The 23,332-nt window shown below is 46.0% G+C and overlaps 1 protein-coding gene across 6 annotated transcripts in view; it reads left to right on the top strand.

Annotated features, from left to right (window-relative positions):
* Dpp6 (dipeptidyl peptidase like 6) overlaps nt 1-23,332 on the top strand; it is an 847,324-nt gene that overhangs the window by 590,150 nt on the left and 233,842 nt on the right. For all 6 annotated transcript variants that reach the window (XM_048786655.1, XM_048786657.1, XM_048786656.1 and 3 more), the window contains exon 4: nt 17,984-18,078. In XM_048786655.1, coding sequence (XP_048642612.1) covers nt 17,984-18,078 — 95 coding nt within the window. The remainder of the gene's footprint in view (nt 1-17,983; nt 18,079-23,332) is intronic.

Below are 23,332 nucleotides of genomic sequence, written 5' to 3'. Positions count from 1 at the left end.
AAAAGGAAAACAGAAAAAGGGTGCAAAAAAAAACTGTTAGCCTTCGTCCCCTCTAGACCTAAACACGCCAAACTGCAGCCTGCTCCAGACGCCCCTCTGCCGCAGTCTGGCTGCAGCAAACTAACCGGGGGGCGAGGAACTTGTGAAGATTGATACAACGGGAGCCATTTATTACGGGACAGTAGGGGTATATATACCCAACTAATGACACACAGCTTATCTTAATCAACATAAACTAGGTACAGCAGTCAACCAGTAAGGAATTCTCATCATCTTATGATTACACACAGCTTAACTTAACTGACATAATCTAGACACAGCAGTCAGTCATTAAGGAATCTCCATCATCTTAATGGCTCGCTGGCCTTACTTCTCAAACCACTCCTCTTGGCAAAGTGCCAGGCGCCATCTCGACTTGTTTACGGACCCTAACACCCCTCCCTCTTCAGAGTCACTGTTCCCAGAGGGCTGTGAGGGTGCACGCTGGGCACCCCCAGGGCAGGGGAGCAGCACCTCTGCCCACTGCCCACCTCCACCCAAGTGCCCACCCAAGAGCCCGCCCAGAGTGCTCCAAGCCCTCGCCTCCTTCCAGGCAGCAGTGGCTGAGGGTCTCTTCCCAGAGGCCCTGCTCTCCAAGCAGCCTGCACTGGCCACCAGCCCTAGGCTCGCCCCTGGAAGCGGGGGGCTGTGCTCCTTCTTTTCTCCTCTCTGTTAGAGTCAAGCAGCCAGGGAAGCGCATGGGCAAGGCCCAGCCGGACCTCGGCCACTGAGGGGAGGGGTCGGTGCACAGGGCCCAGTGGGCAGTCCCACCACAGCGCTGCCCTGCGCCCTGATTGGAGAACTCTGGGGTACCATCTACGGATTGGCTGGTTTTAAAATTAGGGCGGGCAAAGGGAAGGGCTATAATTAAAATGGCTACAATTGGATCAGATTCCGGGTGGATACCATTATCTGAAAACGGACCACTGGACTTTCTATTTCTCACACTGTTTTATACCAAAAACAAACAAACAAACAAAAAACAATCCACCACACACTCACACACAACTTGCAGAAGTAGAAAGGGTGGCAGAGTGGACACTGTGCTACCCCCATGGCCAGTTAACATCTGTACTGCCCCTGTCCTCTACAATATGTTTTTGATGGAAATATTTAAATATGAATTATGTTGCCATTTTATTTCATCTCTGAATAATCAAACATGCATCTCTAAAGCGCATCCTCCCATAGAGCCACGAAGCATGATCCTAGCCGCCCCCAGATGCTGTCATCCCTGACATCATGGATGCCCGGGCCATCTTCAAAGGCCCTCATTCATTCCCAAAATACCTTCTGCCGCTTTTTTTCCCCTCCCAGTTTGGATCAAATTAAGGATCATAATTACGCCTGATTGCGTCTCATGGTTCCTGTGAATGCAGCGCGTGACGTAGGTTGTGGATCAGGACGGCTGTGTGTAGAAGCCCCACTTTGGGGGTCAGTCTGACCGTCTGCTCATGGACTGATTTAACATATTTACCGGTGATGCCTGGTTGTCCACTGCTGGGGACCCTTAAGGGGGCTAAAGAGGTGATCACTGAACCTCTCTGTCACAAGGTGTCTTTTTCCACAAGGGCGGCTCTCCTTCTGCAGGTGTCCCCTGGACCCAGACCAGCCTCGCACCAGCATTTCTCCGGGCATGGTGAGCACCCACGGATGACCACGCCTGTCCCATCAGTCACCAAGGGTTGCCAAATAGTGGTTTTCTAAACTGGTCACTCCTCCTTCACATAGAGTGGTCAGGCTGCGGGGAGCAGGGACTCACCTGTGCACACTGCAGTTGGTGTCCGTGAGCCACAGGGAAAGCAGGCTATACGTCACTCATTCATTTTCAATGCTTGTTCTCGGAGTCAGGAGGTGATGTCATGGTCAAGTCCTACTGTGGGAAATGAAGGGTGTTGTTTTTTTTAAAAAATCTTTGATCAGGACCATAATAAACTCATGAAAATGTTTGCCTATTCCACGTGTTTGAATCAAGTATAGCATTTTTCTCTCGGTGTTCAGCCGTCCTCACTGCAGCTGCCAAGAGCCCATCCAGGGTTCTGTGTCCTCATAGCAGTCACCTGGTGCCACAGTGCGGGGAGAGGAGCCACCAGTCCACTTCAGCAACACGGCGTGCGTATTGCACCCTGGCCGTCGGTGGCGGATGGCCAGGTGACGCTGCTGTCGCAGCAGGTGTGTTTCCATGGCTGGGCACCGTCTGGCTGAGGCTGGTGCAGAGGGGCCTCCTCCTCTCCTGGGTGACCGCCAGGGCAGCTCAGCTCCTCTCCATGTCGTGGGACCAAAACACCAGGCCCGGGCAGAAGGCGAGAGAGGGCAGGCCGTCTGCACCAGTGCTGCGAGGCCCACTTGCCCATATTTACCCAGGCTCCCCTGGACCATCCGAGTGTCTGAGCCCAGAGCAGAGAAGGGCCCTGAGGAGCTGGACTGCACAGATAAAGTGATGGACCTGGGCCAGCTCTGCAGCCTGCGGTGGTCTTCTTGGCCTGTCCCGTTAGCCATCTGCCTTTGCTGCCCAGTAAGATGCTCCAGGTCCAGGGTTTCCTCCGTGTGCCTTGGACCTGGAAATACCATTTCCCCCAGGGACCGTTGGTTCCCTTTAGTGCTCACAAACACAGTCTGGTGTCCAGGAGCACCCGCTCCTAGGCCCTTCCTGCATACCAACTAGCAAGCAGGTGATGTTGAAACGTGAAGAAACACTGTTTCGCATTGATAATTCCCTGCACAGTGAACATTGTGGAGCTCTAACTTTTAGCTGAACTTAACAGGATTTTAAATGTGGGTCTCTTCTCTCAGAGAGAAAAATCTTAGCTCCTAACAGCCCAACAGACTTCCTCATTCATCAGAACTGCCTTTTGCGACAGCGTGTTGAATACGGAGCTTGACTCCAGCCAGCCCGCGTCCCTTTCTTTGTGTCGGGGACCGTGGCTAGTGGCTAATTCACGGAGCAGGGGAACGGGCCACAGAGGATCCGCAGCTGGGGATGTTCAGTGAGCGTGAGAGAGCTCTGCTGGGGTTGCAGCCGTGTCCTCTAAGGCCCTCAATTCTCTCCTGGGGACGCTGCCTTCTCTGGGCCTGTTTGCAGGAAATGCGTCCCTGGGCTGCCTTACACAGAACACACGCGACTTGATAACTACAGGTCGTAGTTATCAAGTTGGCTACTTAAAAAAAAAAATCGTGAGTTTCAACACAGCATAGACACTGGAGTCCCTTTGTCATTTTTGTGACATTCGGGCTCCTGTTTTTCCTTCTTAGTTTTTGGTGGCAGGGCTGGGACTAGAACCCAGGACCCTAGCCTAGTGCTGTGAGCCACCCCCCAGCCTGTGGTCATGATTTTCAATCCACTGGATCTTATGGTGTCCGTAGAGCGAGGAGTCGTAGCCTTGGGCTGTTGTGGAGACACCTTTTGACCATTTAAAGACTCTCTGTTTTTTCCTAACTGCTGTCTTCCTTGTCACCAGGAGTGGAGACACCTCATGGGCGCGAGGCACCTGCAGGTCCACTGACTGCCTCTGAGCGTGTCCTCGGTTTCCTTGTTGGTGGCTGTGGCCTGAGAAGAGTGATGTTTTTAGATTAAAGGAGACAGTGGTGTGGACTAAGGCCTCCTGGGGAATAAAGCAGACCCACTTGTTAAGCCTTCTAGATGTGCTGTCCCAAAGAATGTCCTGCAGTGAGGGACTGTCCCATGCCTGTGGCACCCAGCAGTCACCACAGACACACGTGACAACCGAGCTCTAGGGAAGGGTCCAGCGCACATAGGAAACGCATTGTGAACTAAGTTTATCTTTATTTATTAGTTGTGTTCAGTTATACATGACGGTAGAGCCCATTCTGACATGGTGATAAAGGCACAGAATAGACTTTGTTCTAACTGAGTCCCCAGTACCTCTCCCTCCCCTTCCTCCCCCACTCCCTGGCCCCTCCCTCTATTGATCCTTCTGCCACTTACCCATAGTTATTTTTTATCAATTCCTTGTGGATGTACCTGATGGTGAGGTTCACTGTGGTGTGTTCACATATGTGCATAGGAAAGTTAGGTCAGATCCTTTCCACTGTCTTTGCAATTCCCATTCCCCCTCCCTTCCCTTCATTCCCCTTGGTCTAATCCAGTGAACTTCTCTCCCCTCCCCCCTTATTGTGTGTGAACATCTGCATGTCAGGAAGAACATTTGGTCTTTTGTTTGGGGGGATTGACTTATTTTACTTAGCATTGCATTCTCCAGATCCATCCATTTACCAGCAAAAGTAATAAAGTCATTCTTTTTATGGCTGAGTAATATTCCACTGTGTATATGTATCACATGTTCTTTGTCCATCCATCTGTTGAAGGGCACATAGGTGGGTTCCACAGCTTGGCTATTGGGAGTTGAGCTGCTATAAACTTTGATATGGTTGCATCACTGTAGTATGCTGATTTTAAGTCCTTTGGGTATAAACTTAGGAGTGGTATAACTGGGTCAATACGTGGTTCCATTCCAAATTTTCTGAGAAATCTACATACTGCTTTCCAAAGTGGTTGGACAATTTGCAGTCCCACTAGCAATATATGGGTGTGCCTTCTCCCCAATTCTCACCAACCTGTATGGTTAGTTGTATTCTTGATAATTACCATTCTGACTGGAGTGAGTTGGAAGCTCAGCATGGTTTTTGTTTTGTTCTAGAATTCAGTGTAGTTTTAATTAGCATTTTTCTAACAGCTAGAGAGGTTGAACATTTTTTCATATATTTGTTGGTTGTTGGTATTTCTTCTTCTGTGAAGTGTCTGTTTAGTCCTTTGCTCGTTTTTTGATTGGGTTATTTGGGTTTTTTGTTTTTGTTTTTTGGTGTTAAGCTTTTTGAGTTCTTTGTATATCCTGGATATCAATACCCTGAGAGGCAGGTGGCAAAGATTTTCAACCATTCTGTGGGCTCTCTCTTCACACTCTTGATTTTTTTCCTTTGCGGTGAAGAAGCATTTTAGTTTGATGCCATCCCGTATATTGAATTTTGATTTTACTTTTTGAGTCTTGTTCAGGAGGCCAGCTGGAGAGTTGGGCCTACATTTTCTTCTAGTAGGTTCAGGTTTCTGGTCTAATATTTAGGTCTTTGGTCCACTTTGCGATGAGTTTTGTGCAGGGTGAGAGATAGGGGTTAAATTTTGTTCTTGTACATATGGATGCCTAGTTTTCCCAGCACCTTGTGGAAGAGGCTATCTTTTCGACGATGTATTCTCTTGGCACTTTTGTCAGGTTTCAGCAACTGTATTTATGTGTGATTGTCTCTGTGTATTCTGTTGGTCTTCATATCTGTCTTCGTATCTGTTTTGGCACCAGTACCATGCTGTCTTGGCTACTGTAGCTCTGTAGTATAATTTAAGGTCTGGTATTGTGATTCCTCCTGCTTCTCTTTTCTTGCTAAGGATTTCTTTGGCTATTAAGGACCTCTTATTTTTCCATATGAATTTAGTGACTACTTTCTCTATTTCTATGAAGAATTGCCACCTGCCTCTCAGGGTATTGATATTCAGGATATACAAAGAACTCAAAAAGCTTAACACCAAAAAAACAAAATTGGAATAATTTTGATGGGAATTGCATTGAATCTGTATAGCGCTTTTGGTGGAGTCAACCAAGAATACATTTCGATAACAGTAATTCTGCCTATCCAAGAACATGGGAGGTCTTTCCACTTTCTAAGGCCTTCAATTCCTAATTTTAGTATTCTATATGTTAGTATCCTATAGTTTTCATTGTAAAGGTCTTTTACCTCTTTTGTTGAATCGATTCCCCAGGTTCTCTTTTTTTTCTTTGAGGCTATTGTGAAATTGTGAATGCGATGGTTTTTCTAATTTCTTTTTTAGCAGATTAATCATTGGAGTGTAATAATGCAATTGATTATGGGTGTTGATTTTGTATTTTGCTACTTTGCTGAATTCATGTATTCTGGAAGTTTTCTGATGGAGTTTTTTGGGTCTTCTAAATATAAGATCATGTCATTGACAAACAGTGATGGTTTGAGCTCTAATATTTCTATTCATAACACTTTAATTTCCTTCTCTTGCCTAAATGATCTGACTAGGATTTCAAGGGCTGTGTGGAACAGGAGGGATAAATGTGGCAGTCCTGTTCTTGTTTTTAGAGGGAACGTTTTCAGTTTTTCTCCATTCAGAATGATGTGGGCCTTAGGATTTTCATATATAGCCTTTAAAATGTTGAGGTATGTTCCATCCATCTATCCCTAATTTGTCTAAAGTTTTAAATTGTTCTATGAGGTAAAAGATGATGCAATGAGTGAAATCAGAGAGAAAATTCAAGAAGTAAAAGATCTCTTCAATAAGGAGATAAGAATTCTGAAAAAGAACCAATCAGAGATACTCAAAATGAGGAATCAATAAACCAAGTTAAAAATTCAATGGAAAGCATCACTAATAGACAAGACCACTTGGATGATAGATTTTCAGATCTTAAAAACAAAGTATATAATTTTAAAAATAAAGGTGACCATAGAGAAAAGATGTTAAGAGACCAGGAACCATGAGCAGAATATTCAAGAAATATGGGATAACATTAAAAGGACAAATCTAAGGTTCATTGGGATAGTTAAAGGCTCTAAATACAAACTAAAAAATGCATAATCTTTCCAATGAAATAACATCAGAAAATTTCCCAAACCTTAGGGATGAAATGGAAATTCAAATACAGGAGGCATGAAGGACTCCAAATATACAAAATTATATTTAGGCACAGTATTATAAAAATCCTAACACAGAGAATGAGGAGAGAATTTTAAAAGATGCTAGAGAAAAATGACTGACCACATTTAAAGGGAAATCAATCTGGATCTCAACTGATTTCTCAACCCAGACCCTAAAACCAGGAGGTCTTGGAAAATATATATCAAGCTCTGAAAGAAAATTTATGCCAACCAAGAATACTATACCCAGAAAAATTAATCTTCAAGATTGAAGGTAAAATGAAAACCTTCATGATAATCAAAAGTTCAAAGAATTCACACCTAGAAATCCTACACTACAAAACGTACTCAGTAAAATATTTCATGAAGAATAAATGAAAAATAAAAATGAAAACCAGCAGAGGGAGGAATTGCACTAGAAGAATATTCAATCAAAGGAGAAACTAATTCAAATAAAGTTTCAAAAATAACTCAGACTGACAGGTAATAAAAATCATATCCCAATAATAACATTGAATATAAATGGTCTAAACTCTTCAATCAAAAGACACAGACTGGCAGATTGGATTAAAAAAAAACAAGACCCAGCAATATGTTGTCTCCAAGAGACTTACCACATAGGCAAAGACATCCACAGACTGAAGGTGAAAGGATGGGAAAAACATCATTCACATGGATCTCAAAAACAAGCAGGGTTACTATTCTCATATCAGATACATTTATTTTTAGTGTTAATGGAACATGGTGCCGGAGGCCACGTGTTATCAGTGGCCCCCACTGCCCTCTAGGTTGTCAGTGTGGTTTGACTAAACACACTTGCATTTGGCTTCTGCTTCCTGAAATAAACATGATTCCTGACATCAGCACTCTGGTCATTGCTGACTCCTGCTGTGACTCACCACACAGAGCTTACTGCACGGAATCAAAGGAAAAGCGAGTCCTGGTCAGCCTACGTCACTGCAAGTTCACACCCCTGGCTCCTGGCTTTGTCGGGAAAGAATTCAGAATTTAAGTTTGTGTCCCAGTGGTTACTGCAGACCACTGGGACGCAAACTTAAATTTTTTAACCTCAGGTGTGTCTGGTGGGGTTAAAAACAGAACAACTAGTTGTTCGCAACCAAAATAAACATAAACACCAGTTTCGGCAAAAATCAAGTAAGAGAGAATGAAAGAGCAAGCCACGTTGCTTCATTTCCATTAGAGCTGCATGATTCTCTTTTAAATAAAGAAAACTATTGAACTTTAAAATCCATTTTAAGTTTTTACTCTAGAAAATTTAAACTTACAGCAAAGTAGAGAGAAGCGTAAATAAACTCCTAAGTGTCCGTACCCAGACGTCAGCAGGTATTTCCTAACTGCCAGTCTAGTTTGTCTGCACTTGGCCATTTCTCCTCCACCACGTCAAGGAGCAGACCCCAGACAAGGTGTCATTTCAGTCTTGCAGGTTCCACCAGGTACACTTGGAGAACCCTCCAGGCACACCTGGGGAGTCCACCGGGCACACCTGGGGAGTCCACCGGGCACACCTGGGGAGCCCACCGGGCACACCTGGGGAGTCCACCAGTCACACCTGGGGAGCCCAACGGGCACACCTGAAGCGCCCACCCGGCACACCTGGGGAGCCCACCGGGCACACCTGGGGAGTCCACCCGGCACACCTGGGGAGCCCACCGGGCACACCTGGAGGGTCAGGACTGCCTTCTTGTTGATGGAATAGTGTGGCCACCACACCACCCTGAAGAACCACAGGGAGCCACAGTTTCTTGACAGGGTTGTCCCACGGTCCGTCAGTGTCCTGTGGCCACAGCAGCACCCTCATGGGTGGAAGTGTCTGCCATTTTCCTGGCCATTCTCAGTCTCCTGTTGTATGCGGTGGCCGTGGTTAAGGTTCCTCTGCCCGTGCATCTCGCGCTGTCCTAGCTGGGTCTAGCATCAGGTCCGCTTCTGCTGTCATTTTCTCCCTTGTTGGGGGGGCACTCCTTCCTGCTGGTGTGGCTGCTGTCCCATGCTGCTTGTCACTTTCTGTGTCACTCGCAGCCGCCGATGACCCATGTCTTATTTCCCTAGGACATCATGCTCATTCCATTGGTGTCTGTCAGGCAATATCTAGGGTCCACCTACAGACGAGACTTTGGCCTGTCTTTTGGTCATTCAGTGATACCTGTTGCTAGGAAAGAGAGAAAAGCTTCCTGACTTCCCTTTTTCCCACTAGTTTTTAAGTTACACGTGGACCTACAAGCATCTCCATGGTGATCTGCTGAATGGCCTGTTGATTTTGTGAGTATCACCTTAAGCTCATGGTTCAGGGCTGACAATTTCCGCCTGTTGTGATGACTGTTCTCATCGATGCTTCTGGACCTGTCCTGGGCGGTGGGAGCCTCCTCCAGGCTGGCTCCTGGATCCTGTCGCTGGGGCTTTAGTAGACTCTGGTAGCTTCCTTGGTTGCATGGATTTCCTATCACAGATCTGGAATCAGCCATTTATAGAAAGAATCCTGCTTCATGGGTGCGAATGATATTGCAAGACTGCAGTGTGGGTGCTAGGGATTACGGACCCATGTTTTATGACCATTATATCGATCTTGATTCTCTTAGGATATCTGTATGCCATACACGACTTATTATCAGAACATAGGTAAATGCAACTAAATTATAGCTGGAAAAGAAAATACAACAGGCAATCAAACATGGTTTCTTTTAGCAATTATAATAAGATATTCATAAAAGTATCACATTTGCTCCATTCACTGTGTACATCATTAAAAATTAAGATCTATTCCTCTGCACGGTTCTTTGTGGTGTTCACCTCCGCAGCACGGACGCGTCACACCTGGGAATGAGAACTTACGTGGCCCTCTTGTTAAGAAACCCGTGGTGCCAAGAGCAGCCGTGGCACTTCACATTTCCATGGTAGGGGTGGCCTCCAGAAGGTGTTTGGAAGAAGGCAGTCTGCCAAGCAAAGGGCAGTGGACAGCCAGCTGACCAGTGATGCTCAGAGTCAGTCACTGTGATCTTATTTGGGGAAGAGTCAGAAAAATTATTTGTTCTGATTGTTACAGGTTTTTATATCATTTTGAGGGAACAGATTAGAATGGAAAGTAATGGCCCCCCCTGTGCTGGGCACCAGGGCCACTGACTTCTGCTGTGTAGTGCTTTCAGCTACGACAAGCTCCCCCCGTGCACAGAGCAGCGAGGCCAGCGCACGATTAAAATGCAGACCACTGCATGTGTGGCGGGTGGCGCCTCAGCTTCTCCCGGGAAAGTGTCCCTAGGACCTCGGGCTCTGCGTCCTGACTCCACCCTGCATCCTTCCCTGCCCTGTCCCCGTCCCATGGCATTGCAGTGGTGCCCGCCCTGTGGAACGTCTCACTGCTCTGCAGTTATGGGGAAGAGACAGTGTGGCAGCTTCCCATGACATTCACTAAGGTATAATTTGAATGACCACCGTCCTCCCAGCCCACTCACTCCACCGGGACCCCTCCCTGCCCGGGTGTTGCTCCTGTGACCGGTTCTGCCTGTGGGCTCACGCAGGGTAGAGATCTAGTAAATCAGAATTCCATTGCATTCACTTTCTCAGCTCAGCCTACACGTATTCATCGCCTGGTCTCAGACTGTCACTACACTAGGTGTCCCCAAGGACAGCAGCAGGGCGCTCCTCCCCTCAGAGCCACTCTCTGGTGCAGAGAGGCAGAACAGGCAGAGCGCTAGCCTGCGGGAGTGAGCATGAGCAGAATGAGTGCTGTGCAGAGGGGAGGCAGAGGAGTCACCTTACCAAGGAGGTGACCTTTCCCGGAGCCCGGAAGCTCTCCTCTGCAGGAGAAAAGGGCTTTGCAGGCAGCACCGGCAGCCCAGGGACAGGGGCAGGAAATGCCTGGCCGTGTTCAGGATGCAAAATAAGGATGGCAGAGAGTCGGAATGCAAAGAGGCACCCGGGCTAGAATACGAAGGAGGTGACTGACAGGCCAAGGAAACTGGCCAAGTAGTCTCTGCCAAAGGGAGAAGAAAACGTGTTTTGAAAGGGTACAGTCTGTCTGCACAGAAAGGAGATAAAGGATAGTGGCCACTGGAGGCTGGCGGGCTGTCCGGGGTGACACGCTGGCGAGCAGAACAGGGCAGGAGCACTGTAATGAAGGGGTGGGACTCAAGAGGCCCCCAGGGGGCGGGGCAAGTTTGGGAAAGGGCAGAGAGGGGCCCCATCCCTGCCTCCTGCGCCTCCCCCTGACCTGCATGGAAGAGAATCCGGGCATTTCAACGAAGATGAAGTATCTGAATCAAGTGAAGCTACTACCCTCGCAAAGAAAACCACCTTCTCTAGCAAGGGCAGCAGAGGCCAGGAGGGGTAATGACGAAACCCAGATGTCCCCACCCCCAGGAGATCACCCAAGGTCACCTGACATACAAGGAACCAAGAAAATGAAACACTCTCTAAATGTAAAAGAAAACTAATCACATCTGACCTAAATGAATCCGATTGTTGAGCTGACAGGGGTTTTAAACAGCTGTTAGACCGTCCTCAGTGAGTTAACATAAACATGGGGAATGGAAACTTGGGAATGGAACTTGGCAGAGAAATGGGAAATCTCAGCAGAAAAATAGATTCAATAAAGAAACCAAATGGGAATTTCCAAATATAGAAATAAAAATTAAAATACTTGACGGATTTGATGTTGGAAGGCTGTGACAAAGGACATTGAGTGAGCTGGATGACAGCTCAGTAGATGCCATCCAAGGTAAACAGAGAGAGAATAGTTAACTAAACAGAGCATCGGAGACCTGGGAGATGACATCAGACTCAACACTTGAGTAATCGGAACACCAGAGGAGAGGACACGGGTCAAGGGACAGACAGAAGACACTTGTCAAATCAATGGCTGGAAATGTGCTAAAACACAGACATTTTCAGATACAAGATGCTCAGTGAACAGCAAATAGAGCCCACAGAAAGCCCAGTCTGAAGGACTCCCTATTCCATTGTTGAAAACCCAGAGCAACCAGTAAACCTCAAAAGCAGCAAAACAAAAATGGGATAAAATCCCTGGAAATAACAGTTCCATTGATGCCAACTTCTCCTTAGAAACTGTGGTGGCCAGAAGAGAGTGGAACAAAATTTCAAAAATGCTAAAAGGGAAACAAAAGAAAACCCTGTCAGTCCGGAAATCTGTATTCAGAGAATCCTTCAGGAACGAAGGTTAAATGAAGCCACTTCCAGATGAGTCAGAGATAAACAAGGGCGTTGCTGGAGGGTCCAGACCACAGAACTTCTAAGAGAACCTTCTCAAGAGGCTGATTCCCAAAGCAAAAGCAAAGCTTCTGTTTTTCCTTTTTGACTTTCACCTCAATCCCTTTATAAACCATGATCTGTTACAAACAAAAATGATGATGATAACTGTCCTACAGAACATGCAGAGGGTGCTGGCACAGTCTACATAGCAGCTACAACAGCGGGCCGGGGGACTTGACCGCTGGACAGATGTCCATATTTCACGAGAAGGTCAGAGGTATACAGGATGGTCCCCAGCAGGTACGGGGAGACGGCTCAGCTCCACCCACCCCGTTGCTACTCTTGTTCTGGTTGCCTGCGTCTTCAGGTGTTACCCAAGACACTCACTGCCTCTCCCCATGTCAGGGACCTCCCCTGTGTGTTTCCCTAGCAGTTTACAGTTTCAGGGTTTAAATTGAGACTTTAACCCATTGTGAGTTGGGTTTTATATGATTTTATAAGGATCCGGTTTCTTTCTTCTGCATCTGATATCCAATATCACTTGTTAAGAGACTGTCCTATCCCTACTGTGTGTTCTTGGCCCCTTTGTGGGAAAGTAGTTGACCTTAAGTGTGTGGGTGTGTTTCTGGGACTTCTTTCCTGGGCCCTGGTTCACATGTCCATTTTATACTGACATCATGGTGTTTTGATTATAATCAATCAACATGTTAGGAAATGAGGAAGTGTGATTGCTTTTTGCCCAAGATTATTTTGGCTATTTTGGGTCCTTTGGTTTCACACAAATTTAAAGTTTTGTTTTGTTTTTTTTTTCTATTTCTGTGAAAAATGCCATGGAATTTTGATATAGAGATGACCTAAAATCTGAAGATCACTTTAGGTAGTGTAGACTGAGTAACCACAGAATGCAGCAGATCAGAATTTGTGCGATGGAGATAATGTCATCCATAAGGGAGATTGTTAGCTTCAATAGTTTTACTTAAAAGGACGGAAAATACACAAAAGACCTAGGCCTCCACCTTAACAAGGTAGAAAAAGAAGAGAGTTTAAAGCCAAAGCAAAGAGAAGGGATGAATGGAGAAGAACATAATTCCCTGAAGTAGAATACAGAAAAAATACAAGTGATACCCAAACCTTGTTCTTTGAAATGGTCAACAAAACTGCTAAACATTTGTCTAGTTTGATTGAAAAAGAAGAAGACACAAACTAACACTTCAGGAAAGAAAGTAGGGACACCACTGCGGACCCTGCTCACCTAAAGCCCAACCTGTTACCCACCATAAAGATGACAAAACAGCAGTAAGAACAGAGCATACAACGTGGAGTGTGAAGACGCCCCAGAACGTGGCACAGAGCGGAAGCAGGGCCTCCAGACCCTCTGCTCTTCTCCTCTGAAGCAGGCCCCGGAAGGACTCTGACTTCCTGTGAACCAGGCGGTGAGGCCCATCTGCAGGTGGCTTCCCCACCCAGAGGAAAGGAAAGGGAACACTTCTGTCCAGAGTCACAGCGACAGAGAGGACTCTGAACAAGGCCTCGCTGTGCTCCCTGGGTGTGACCTGTGGGTCCCACCCCCTTTGTCCAGTCACACGCGCACCCCGGTGCACTGTGCATGAAACCTGGGTGTAAAGACGCACAGTGTGTGAGCCAGCCTTTCCTGCTGTGACCAGAACTCCTGACAAGAACAACCCAGGGAAGGGAAGTTTATTTTGATTCCTGGGTCAGAGGTTCAGTCCTTGGTCAGCCAAGTCCATTGCTCTGGGCCCAAAAGGAGGCAGTACATCATGGGAAGGGCGGGGCAGAGGGAAGCTGCTCAGGACATGGTGGTTGGGGAGCAGAGGGACAGGGGACAGGGCCACAGGGAGGAAGCCCCCACTCTTCCCTCCACGCCCAGCCGCCTGTGGTTACCACACAGTCCACCAGACTTGGGCGCACTGATTGGGTTGCGGCTCTCACGGTCGAAACAGCTCCCCTCCAAAGGTTCCCGCTGTTGACCAGTGACAGTCCTTGCTTCCCCGAATGCTGAGTATGACACCAGAGGAGCACGCTGAGGCAAGTGTAGAGTGGAAAGTAGAAGCTTTATTAAAGGACAGCAGAAAGCCTTCTCCCCAGAGGAAGAAGGGGACCCAAAGGGGGAATCCGTGGAAGGGGGAGGTCTTCCCTCTGTTATAGCTAAGGTCTTCTATTAGTCTTCCCACAGTCCTGTCTTTTGTTTCCCTTTCTCTTGCAGTGATAGAATGCAGGTGGGAAGGCCCAAAAGGTGGGAGAGGTGGGCTGGAGGAGTCATCTGGGCAGGAAGGGCCTGGGGTGGCTTTTGATTAGCACTTCCCTGTTTGCTGGGAGCTGCTTCATGAACAGTTCCTTAGGATGGGTTCTGGGCCTTGGGGACATTAACATTTCAATTTCCTCAAGTGCTGCTCTGCTTTCCTGGACTCCATTCTCGATAATGGTCTCCATTTTATTTATCTTACTCGATATTAGACCCGATTTACCTAGCTACACTAACTACCTATCTGTAAATCTGGCTTCACAAACAAGCCTAGGCTGACACAGGGGCTTGGGGGACACCTTATATCTAAACCACAGCACATAGTTTCCCTGTTTCTTTGGGTCTTCATTTCTGAAGGAAGGGTGTCAATGTCACACTGTGTCAATGAAACTTACGTTAAACAAGTACGTGTGCTTTCCCTGTAATCTGGCCTTTGTCACGAGTGCTCCAGGGCCAGCTTAGCTGTGGGTAGGAAAGAAAACGTCTCTCCTTTAGCTGCTAAAACGTTACGACCTGTAGAGGCAGACAAGTTCCTGGATGGCCTCATGTGATCAAAATAGACTTAAGAATAAATGTGAGACTCAAATAGCTCTGTGCCAACTGAAGCACTTTAGTGTTAATTAAAAACCTCTCCACAAAGAAAACTGCAGGCTCAGTTGGCATCACTAATAAATTCTATCAAATATTTAAGGTGGAAATATGCAAATCCAAAATACATTCTTTCCAAAAATAGAGTAGGATAGAGCACTTCCCAACTCAGTTTATGAAGCCAGTGATATTCCAAGTCCAAAACAGACTTAAAAGAAAGAAAAGAAAAAGAAAATCCTAAGGAAAAAAGAACTAAGAACTAAGACCAACTCACCTCATGATGGTAGATGCAGAATACAGCAGGTCGGGACCAACACTGCACTACGCTGCATGGTCCATCCTTATCCTGGGACACAAGGCCAGCCTACCACCTGAAAACCCAGGGTCTTCAGCTCACCATACTAATGGAAGTCCATGTGATGTCTTCAGTTGCTGTGGAAAAATCATTTAAAAATAGTCAGCAACCTTCCATGATAAAAACCCAATAATGTAGCAATGAACAGGAACATGCTCAACTTATTAAGTTCACCTGGGAAGCACTCACAGCTGGTGTCAAGCTCAGGGGTGACTTACTGGGTGACTTACTTACCCAGCACGGGAGTGAATCAGAGGTCCCCTCTGACCCTCTCCTTATCAGTTCTGCACCAATGGCCTGAGGTTTGTGGTCACATTGCTTTTTACTGAGAGAATATTGACCTTCTCAAAGTGTCTTGGGACAAATAGTTACATGCATAAACAGGTGGCATTAGATCCCGGGCTCTCACCACATATGCAAGTCATTTCCCAATGAGACAAGTCCTGGTTTTTGAGAGTAATAATCAAAATTGTTTCAGAAAAAATTCAGAGGAATATCTTTATGATCTTGAAACAAGAAAGGATTTGGTTTCTTAAATAGGGTAGATCAAACACTAACAATAAAAGATCATAAAATTTTGGTATATATTAAAATTTTCTACTGATCCAAATATTTCATAAAGAAAATGAAAACTCCAGCTAAGAAAAGACATTTTTAACACATAAAAGTAATAAAAGCGTCATGTATAATGTATAAAAAAATCCATAAAAATCAATAAGATAAAAACAGTTCAACAGAAAAAAAATAGACAAATAAACCAGGAATTTCCAAACTAAGAAATAAAAATAGCAAAGAAATATCTGAAAAGACTCAAAGTCATTCACAGTAAGACCATTTTGCACCTACTGTATTGACACAAAGTAAGAAAGCCTTAGAGCTTTCTTAATTTGGAGAGGACGTGAACGGGAGCGCTTCACACTGTCCATGCTAGTTCAACTGCCATGGCCACTCTGGAAAGTGACTTGTAAAGCCAGGCGTTCACACTCCCTACGACCTGCCACTGCCCCTCCAGGCACACGTCTAGATAGCCCTGGAAAAGACACACGTTTGTACAAAATATGTGAAGAAAAATGTTCATGGCAGAAGCATTAGTCATGATAATAGAACTAGCAGTGATGGACGTCCATTGTAATACAGGAACTCCAACACCGTGCACTGCAAAAACCTAGAGCGCACCCGACAGAAACTAATGGAGATTAATGAGGACTGCTTACAGCAAATACCGCATTACTAAGCTCAAATGCAAGTGAAACGGGCTGGCTGTGGCTCCGAGGCAGAGCACTTGCCCAGCATGCGTGCAGCCCTGGGGTTCCATCCCCAGCACTAAAAGAAATTAAAACCCAAAGGCAAGCAGAACTGAGCAGCTTGCCATGTAGGGACAGGTGAGTGTGTGAAGAGGGTCAGGGAACCATGTGCTTCAGAAGCGCAGAGGGAGAAGAGGCCACAGAATCTTGTTCTGCTCCTTAGTGGTACCTCTGGTTCCTCTTTGTAACAGTTGTTTCATGCACATCCACGATCACGCAATCTTAAAAGTCACGGCTAATGCAGTGTGGTTAGTGCCAGGAGGGGTGGTGACAGCAGAGAGCTTGGGACTTCTCGAGGACTTGGTGGGAGGACCTCTTCATCTGAAGGCAGGCTTGAGATTTAGAAATGCAGCATGATAGCGCTGGATAAAGTGCTATGCAGATGGAGGAGCAGCCTTCTTAAAAATCTTTCTTTCTTTCCTTTTTTATTTTTTTGCAACTTTCCTGTGAAACTAACCAACTGACTCTTACGGGCCTTCCAAATCAGAAATCAACAAGTTGTTGTATAAGGGTAGCTTCACTGAAATGAGTGAACCGTCCTCTGTAGACAAGAGCATCTCAGTGCATTTTCTCAAGGAGAAAGAGAGCAGGACTCATTAGATTTGTACCTGAAAGTACTAACCAGAAGAATCAGTGGGCACAATTCCACCCGAGCCTCTGCTGAGCCAAACGTGACTTACATAAAGCTCAGGTGGAGCGTCTAGAACCAGGATGGTGCACATACTCCTTTGTGAGCGGGTTTTACTTTTCCTTCTAAGTGTTCTGGACTCCTAATTGCTGTTCTCTTGGGTTAACCCAGTCTGCTCGGCCTTTCTCCTTGGCAGCTCTCAGTGTGAAAGGCCTCTGCCTTCAGCCTGGCCCACAGCTCCCGCTCTGCTCAGGAAGATGTCTTTCCTTCTACCCAGGCTTGCCCTGCCTCTCCACCCGTCCACTTTCAGAACTCTACCTTCCCATGCACTACAGGTGTTTGCACACACATCCACACGCACACTATTTACTATGTGTTTATTAATTTTCTAAGGGAATAACTGAAATCTTGGTTAATTATATGAAAAATACTGGATCCACTGACCGGATGATGTGTAGGTTCCAGGTGTTCGTGGTAGCAGAACGTTCAGAACCTCCCAGAATTGCAGGAAGAGGCTGTGGCCAGGGGAGATCCAGTCCTGCAGAGCACGGGTGCACGGGCAGGTCTCAGCTCCAGTAGATGAGTCCCTCCCCTTCTGCTTCCACCCTGTGGAACATGAATTCTTCATCTACTCAATGTCCACTGTGCAGTTCTTGCCCAAGAACATTCTAGCACCTTCCACAGACTGTGTGCACGTAGTGCTGGTGCCTTTCTCCTGGAGGGCAGGAAGGGCTCAGAGAGAAGGATCGTAGAGACTATGCTAGCAGAGAGGGACCCACTCTCTGCACTTGAATGGCCTGTGGATAAAAAGCTGCATATCATCCAGAACCATATCGTTCATTTCATGTAAGTGTCCATCAGAAGCCGAGGCGAGTTGGTTGATGGTTCATGACTCTCTCTTATTTCCTTCCCTGTAGATAAAGAATTCATCTACAGAGAACGGGAAGGCACCGTGATACTGCGGAACGTCGAAACAAATGACTCTACAGTGTTAATAGAAGGCAAAAAAATTGTAAGTACTCTCTCTAATGACCAGGATAATTCCAGAGTTTTTTCCTGCTGCAAGTCAATAAAGCAGAAAATGACTTTGGGTTTCCCGTTTTAGTATAGCCAAGGAGAAGCAATAAACTTGTACTACTACAGGCTGAGCAACTAAAGATAATGTGAAATTGAAACGACATTAATTTAATAAGATAAAAGCTGTTTCCTCCAGCGTCCGGGACTCTCTCTGCAGGTGTTAGAAGCAAGCACTGCATATCAAATATAATTGGGAGATAAAGCCCTGAGGCTTTTGCACGTTTACAGAACAATGCAATAATGCCTACAGAGTATTTCCAGAGAACCTTCATTTAAAGAGAGAGACGTGTCCTCGTGCACAGGGAGCATTAACTGAAGCCCTGTAACTGTACCTGATGATGTTAAGTGAGATTTTTATCATAAAACAAGTGCCAAGTCAACCAGGGTACCCCTGCCTTAGGGTCTGGGAGAGCTTTTTTCCCCCAGAATTTCAAATGTCATTAAGATTTTGGGTTCATGTATAAAAACATTAGGACCATTAACTGAAGTTATGTACTAAAGTAGATCAATTTAAAGAAAATCAACTTTTTTTGGCTGTTTACGATATGCTTATACTGAGTATCGGAAGAAGTAAATCTGCTTTTGGGGGTTGACCATTTTCTTGTCTGAGACAATGAGGAATTCACAGGAAGAGACCAAGGTTAAATCTACGTGAAAAGCAGTAAACTGATACAGACCGGGATTCTGAGTCAGAATGATCATAAATTGGCTCTGCTATGAATCAGACACCTAGAGACCTGGGGGGTCCCCCATCTGGGACTGGAAGACACCACAGGAAGAATCATCCAGGTGTTATGGTGACCTGAGCCCCCGAGGCCAACCGTGATGTTCACTGTGGTTTATAAAACAGCCTGTAGCAAGTGGCAAAGTGGCAAAGGCATTGGACGTTCTGGGGTCTGCAGGCTTCTGAAATCTTCCCTGTGGTCCTGCTGATCTCATTCTCCTCCTCAGCTGATACAAACAGATGGTTCCCACGGTCGATGACTTCATGTCCCCAAGTTCTTGTGTCCCCAGCCCCTTCTAACTCCTTGGCCAGGCAGCTGGGTGGAAGGGATGCAGGGAAGCCCAGCAGAGAGCGGTGGACACCCCAGGACGGTGCAGCAGGGGCTGATGCCGAGCGCTGTGCTGATATGGGTGACCCCTGCCTTCCCTGACCCATGCTTCCAACTGAACCTCTTGACCCGGCTGTCCTCTCCTGCGTCTCAAGGGTGGAAGCATTAAATAGTCGCACAGTCTGAACGGCGAGGCCTATGCAGGCACCTGTCGCACTCTGCAATTACAATGCACCACTCACGCTTTCCTGGAATGCTTTTGCTTTTTATATTGTTTTCTGGAAGTGGACCCTGTCCCATCCTTACGATTTCCCAGCATCCTGGGGCAAGTTCAGACTTTCCCTCTGAAGCCGATACTTGAGTCTGCTGAGATGAACTGGCAGACCAGTAAGTGGGAAATCTGGTGGGTTTACTAACATGCACGGGTGGGGGCCACACACGATATCACAGCCAGGGAGGCCAGGTGGCTGAGGCTTAAACGCCTTCTCACAGGGAGAGAGAAGCCAGGACTGCAGCGGGGAATAGATGATTTTTAGGGAAACTGGATGAGCCCAGAGAAGAGACAGTGCTGGGGACAAAGTTCCTCTGGGCTCTGGGTGGATGTTATCAGATTTCTAGGAGCATCCACGTGAGAAAGGATTGGAGGCACCATCAGCACAGGTGGTGACCTTCAGCTCTGCTCCACCTCCCGGCTAGAACTGTCCTCTGCTCAGGGACAGCAGAACTTTGGGCAGTTGTGTAAGGTCAGGACACCCCCGTCCTGCCTCTAGGGGTGCTGTAAGACTGATGTGAGGTGTGTGCGCGTGCTGGAAGGCCACCCAGGCCACGGGAGGGTTCAAACGGCTGCACTGGGCGGGCTCAGGACTCCGGCAGCGTGGGTGCTGCGGCTCTACGCAAGACCCAGAGGAGGGCCAGGGCCACAGGCACACACCAGGGCACTGCTGGCACGGCAGCCCGCAGGTCCAGGCCGCGGTAGCAGGGTAACAGCCCTTCCTGTGGGCTGGGTGAGGCGGCTCTCCAGAGGGAGGGGGCTTGTCAAAGCTGGGACTGATGGCAAGAGGCGGATCTCAACAACCAAATCAGTCAAACCCAACCCAGCTTCCCCTCGAACCCACATTTGATGTCCCAGGAATTCCCGGACATCATGTTTCATTCTTACTTACAAAGTAATTGAAATGTCCAACTTAAAGTGATCTTATTTTCACACGTCCTGTAGACTCTCTTGTCAACAAATTAGCAATTATAAGCATGTCTTTGTTATGATATATGACTTTTTGTATTTTTTTGTTGGTTTTGATTAGTTATCCATGACAGTTGAATGCATTTGACACATCTTACATGAATGGAGTATAATTCTCATTCTTCTGGTTGTACATGATATAGGATCCCACAGGTCATGTACTTGCATATGTACGTAGGGTAATGGTGTCTGATGCATTCTACTATCCTCCCTACCCCATACCCCTCCCCTCCCTTCACTCCCCTCTGCCTAATCCAAAGTACCTCTATTCTTCCCTAGCACCCCTCCTCTTATTGTGAATTAACATCTGCCTATCAGAGAAAACATTCGGCCTTTGGTATTTGGGGAATTGACTTATTTTGCTTAGCACGATATTCTTCAGTTCCATCCACTTACTGGCAAATGCCATCATTCCATTATTCTGTAAGGCTGAGTAATATTCCATTGTGTATATGTACCACATTTTCTTTTTTTAAGTTTTTTTTAACATTTATTTTATTTGTTTATTTTTATGTGGTGCAGGGGATCGAACCCAGCGCCTCATGCGTGCTAGGCGAGCACTCTACTGCTGAGTCACAGCCCCAGCCCCCCACATTTTCTTTATCCATTCATCCATTCCATGAAGGGAACGTAGGTTGGTTCCATAATTTATTGTGAATTAAGCTGCTGTAAACAGGGATGTGGCTGCATCACTATAATTTGCTGGTTTTAAGCCCTTTGAGTATAAACCTAGGAGTGAGGTAGTTGGGTCAAAGGGTGGTTCCATTCCAGCTTTTCTGAGGAATCTCCATACTGCTCCATACTGCTTTCCATAGTGGTTGCACCAATTTGCAGTCCCACCAGCAGTGTATGAGTGTGCCTTTTCCCCACATCCTCGCCAACATTTATTGTTAGTGTATTCTTGATAATTGCCATTCTGACTAGAGTGAGATGAAATCTTAAAGAGTAGTTTTGATTTGTATTTCTCTAATTGCTAGAGATGGTAGAAATTTTTTCATATATTTGTTGATTGATTGTATTTGTTCTTCTGTGAAGTGTCTGTTCAGTTCCTTTGCCCATTCATTGATTGGGTTATTTGGGTTGGTTTTTTGTTTCTTTGTTTGTTTGGTGTTAACTTTATTGAGTTCTTTATATAGATTAGTGCTCCATCTGAGGTGTGTGTGGTGAAGATTTTTTTCCCATTCTGTAGACTCTCTCTTCATGTTCTTGATTGTTTCCTTTGCTGAGAAGAAGCCTTTTAATTTGAATCTATCTCATTAATTGATTCTTAATTTTACTTCTTACACTTTAGGAGTCTTATTAAGGAAGTCAGGTCCTAAGCTGACATAATATAGATTTGGGCTTGCTTTTTCTTCTGTTAGCCACAGGGTCTCTGGTCTAATGCCTAAGCCCTTGATCCACCTTGAGTTGAGTTTTGTACAGGGTGAGAAATACAGGTTTAATTTCATTATGCTACATGTGGATTTCCAGTTTTCCCAGCACCATTTGTTGAAGAGGCTATCTTTTCTCACTGAATGTTTTTGGCCCCTTTGTCTACTATGAGATAACTGTATTTATGTGGGTTTGTCTCTGTGTCTTCTAAATGGTACCATTGGTCTTCATGTCTATTTTGGTACCAATGCCATGCTGTTTTTGTTACTATTGCTCTGTAGTATAGTTTAAGTTCTGGTATTGTGATGCCTCCTGCTTTACTCTTCTTGCTAAGGATTGCTTTGGCTATTCTGGTACCTCTATTCTTCCCTAGCATTTGACCCATGGCCTCCGGATTCCTGAAGGCTCTCGTCCCTCTTTGCTGATTTCTCCTTCTTTCCTTCTTCCCACTCTCTCCAGTAGGAGTGCCCTTAAACTGGGCTGAAGATACTTTGCTGAAGTTAATTAATCTGATTTCATGGGGACAGTAGTTCTTATAGAACTTAACACTCTCCAATTCTTCTGAAACATCATGGAGCAGAACTCCTCAGGAGGATGAAGTGCTCAGCCTTTGCCTGACACTTAGGTATTTGAGTCTGGAATGGTGTTTGGAGACTATGTCAGTATTCAGACCCTGCTTTCCTTAGAAAAGGAAACCACACACACTAGGGCTTGAGCCCCACCTTCCATGCTGTTGGTCCACCAGGAATGTTCCAGAACAAATCTCCATCTGGATTGAGGTGCTGAGGCTTCCTGTGCTCGCTTCACTGATAATTCCAGTGGCAACAAGAAGTGGAGAGGTGTATCCTGTGGTTCACTGGATCATTTAAATCATGCTGGGTGTGTGGAAGGCAGCGTGGCTGTTCATTTCAGGGGCAGTAGAAATATTTATGCATTCCAAGTCACTCCAGGGAAATTTTCACAATAATCTAAAAGGCACAGTGTTGCAGCATTGTGTGTGAAAGTAAAAATGCCTGAGACTCGGCAAACAAGACAAGTAAACAAAAAACAGATAAAATATGGGGCAGCCATTGAAATAGTAGCTAGGAAGAATATTTGTGATTTTATATGGAATAAGGAGAATATAGCGCACAGCTCAGGTGACAAGTGCGAGCATCATCAGTATCTACAGAAAGGCTGGAAGTGAACCCGGAGCCCCCCCTGGGCACACTGGGCAGAGAAAGTCTGTGTGTTATTTCCTAATGTGCTCATTTCCATAATTGCTGGTCCAGTGCCATTCATTCAGCAATTAATCAGGTTCGTAAAATTGAGCCTCATGTTTCAGAGAGATGAGCTTCTTCCAGGGATGACTGTGCGTCAGCTGCAAGATGGTCGTGGAAACCCGGGGCCAGAAAGTAAGTCCATTGGGAAAAAGCATTCCACTGAACTGATGTCAGTGTCCTTGCGTTTTGTGTCTTAATGACTAATTTAGTTGTGTTCATCACTTATTTTAACCACAAAATTAACATTTAAAAAGTGTTCATTTC

The sequence above is a fragment of the Marmota marmota genome, unplaced genomic scaffold (assembly GCF_001458135.2).
Source record: "Marmota marmota marmota unplaced genomic scaffold, marMar, whole genome shotgun sequence".
Classification (NCBI taxonomy): Eukaryota; Metazoa; Chordata; class Mammalia; order Rodentia; family Sciuridae; genus Marmota; species Marmota marmota.
Note: the sequence above shows the minus strand (reverse complement) of the source record. Positions and strands in the feature narration are given on the sequence as shown.